This window comes from Hipposideros armiger, unplaced genomic scaffold (assembly GCF_001890085.2).
Source record: "Hipposideros armiger isolate ML-2016 unplaced genomic scaffold, ASM189008v1 scaffold_1055, whole genome shotgun sequence".
Taxonomy (NCBI): Eukaryota; Metazoa; Chordata; class Mammalia; order Chiroptera; family Hipposideridae; genus Hipposideros; species Hipposideros armiger.
Genome location: NW_017732405.1, coordinates 260,586 through 261,531, shown reverse-complemented (window position 1 = coordinate 261,531; position 946 = coordinate 260,586). Strand labels below are relative to the sequence as shown.

The 946-nt window shown below is 55.2% G+C and overlaps 1 protein-coding gene across 1 annotated transcript in view; it reads left to right on the top strand.

The window, feature by feature from the left end:
* POLE (DNA polymerase epsilon, catalytic subunit) overlaps positions 1–946 on the top strand; it is a 44,530-nt gene that overhangs the window by 26,194 nt on the left and 17,390 nt on the right. Inside the window, exons 27-29 of the mRNA XM_019631910.1 lie at positions 19–70; positions 230–310; positions 395–517. Coding sequence (XP_019487455.1) covers positions 19–70; positions 230–310; positions 395–517 — 256 coding nt within the window. The remainder of the gene's footprint in view (positions 1–18; positions 71–229; positions 311–394; positions 518–946) is intronic.

Sequence of the window (946 nt, the reverse complement as noted above, 5' to 3'; positions counted from 1 at the left end):
CCCTGTTGTCTCGGACAGACGGGCTTGGACCCGGTATAGGGTCCTGGTGCTGGCTCGGCTGCTGGGGAGCGTCCTTTAAGCTCTTGGCCTCGGCGTCCTCTGAGAAACGGCACTTCCGCCATAGTGTCTAAGGGTAAATCAGGCACAGGAAGCGTTGTGTGCAAGGCTCACTCGGCACAGCGTAGCGGCTATGGCTCTCACGCGCCTGTCGTCCATTCCCTGCACGCAGATTCTGGACTGGGACTACTACATCGAGCGGCTGGGCAGCGCCATCCAGAAGATCATCACGATTCCCGCAGCTCTGCAGCAGGTGAGGGCCAGCCGGGGGAGGCGACCCGTGTGGCCTGCCCCACTGACCCACCTGCAGACAAGTGACGGCCTCACCTCTGTGTAGGTGAGGAACCCAGTGCCACGCGTCAAACACCCCGACTGGCTGCACAGAAAGCTGCTGGAGAAGAATGACATCTACAAGCAGAAGAAGATCAGCGAGCTCTTCTTCCTTAAGGGCAAGAGACAGGTAATGGGCCTGGCACAGGACAGGGGGGCCACAGTAGTACTCGGGGCCCAGAGGTCCCATGCTGCCATCCATGAGGCTGACTGCTTCTATTTAGTCCTCTAGAATGTACACCTTGATACCGCCCCTCGGGTTCCCCAGTGTTCTGTGTGGTGGGAGACGGAGTCCTGTCAGGTAGAGTGAAGAAGCATGTGACACATACATACGGGCTGTGCCCATAGACCCAGGGATTTCAGGAGTCCTGCACCTTGAGACATCAGTTTTCTCAACTGTAAGATAAAAATCTATTAGAAACGCTAAAACATACTGAAGATAGTGCAGGTGTAGCACTGGCTGGGTGGGGCTTTCCCTGTCCTTTGCAATATCATATTTCCTATGAAAAGGAGAGCTCTCTGGAGCAAACGGAAAAGTGTAGATTCATTTCATAATGGC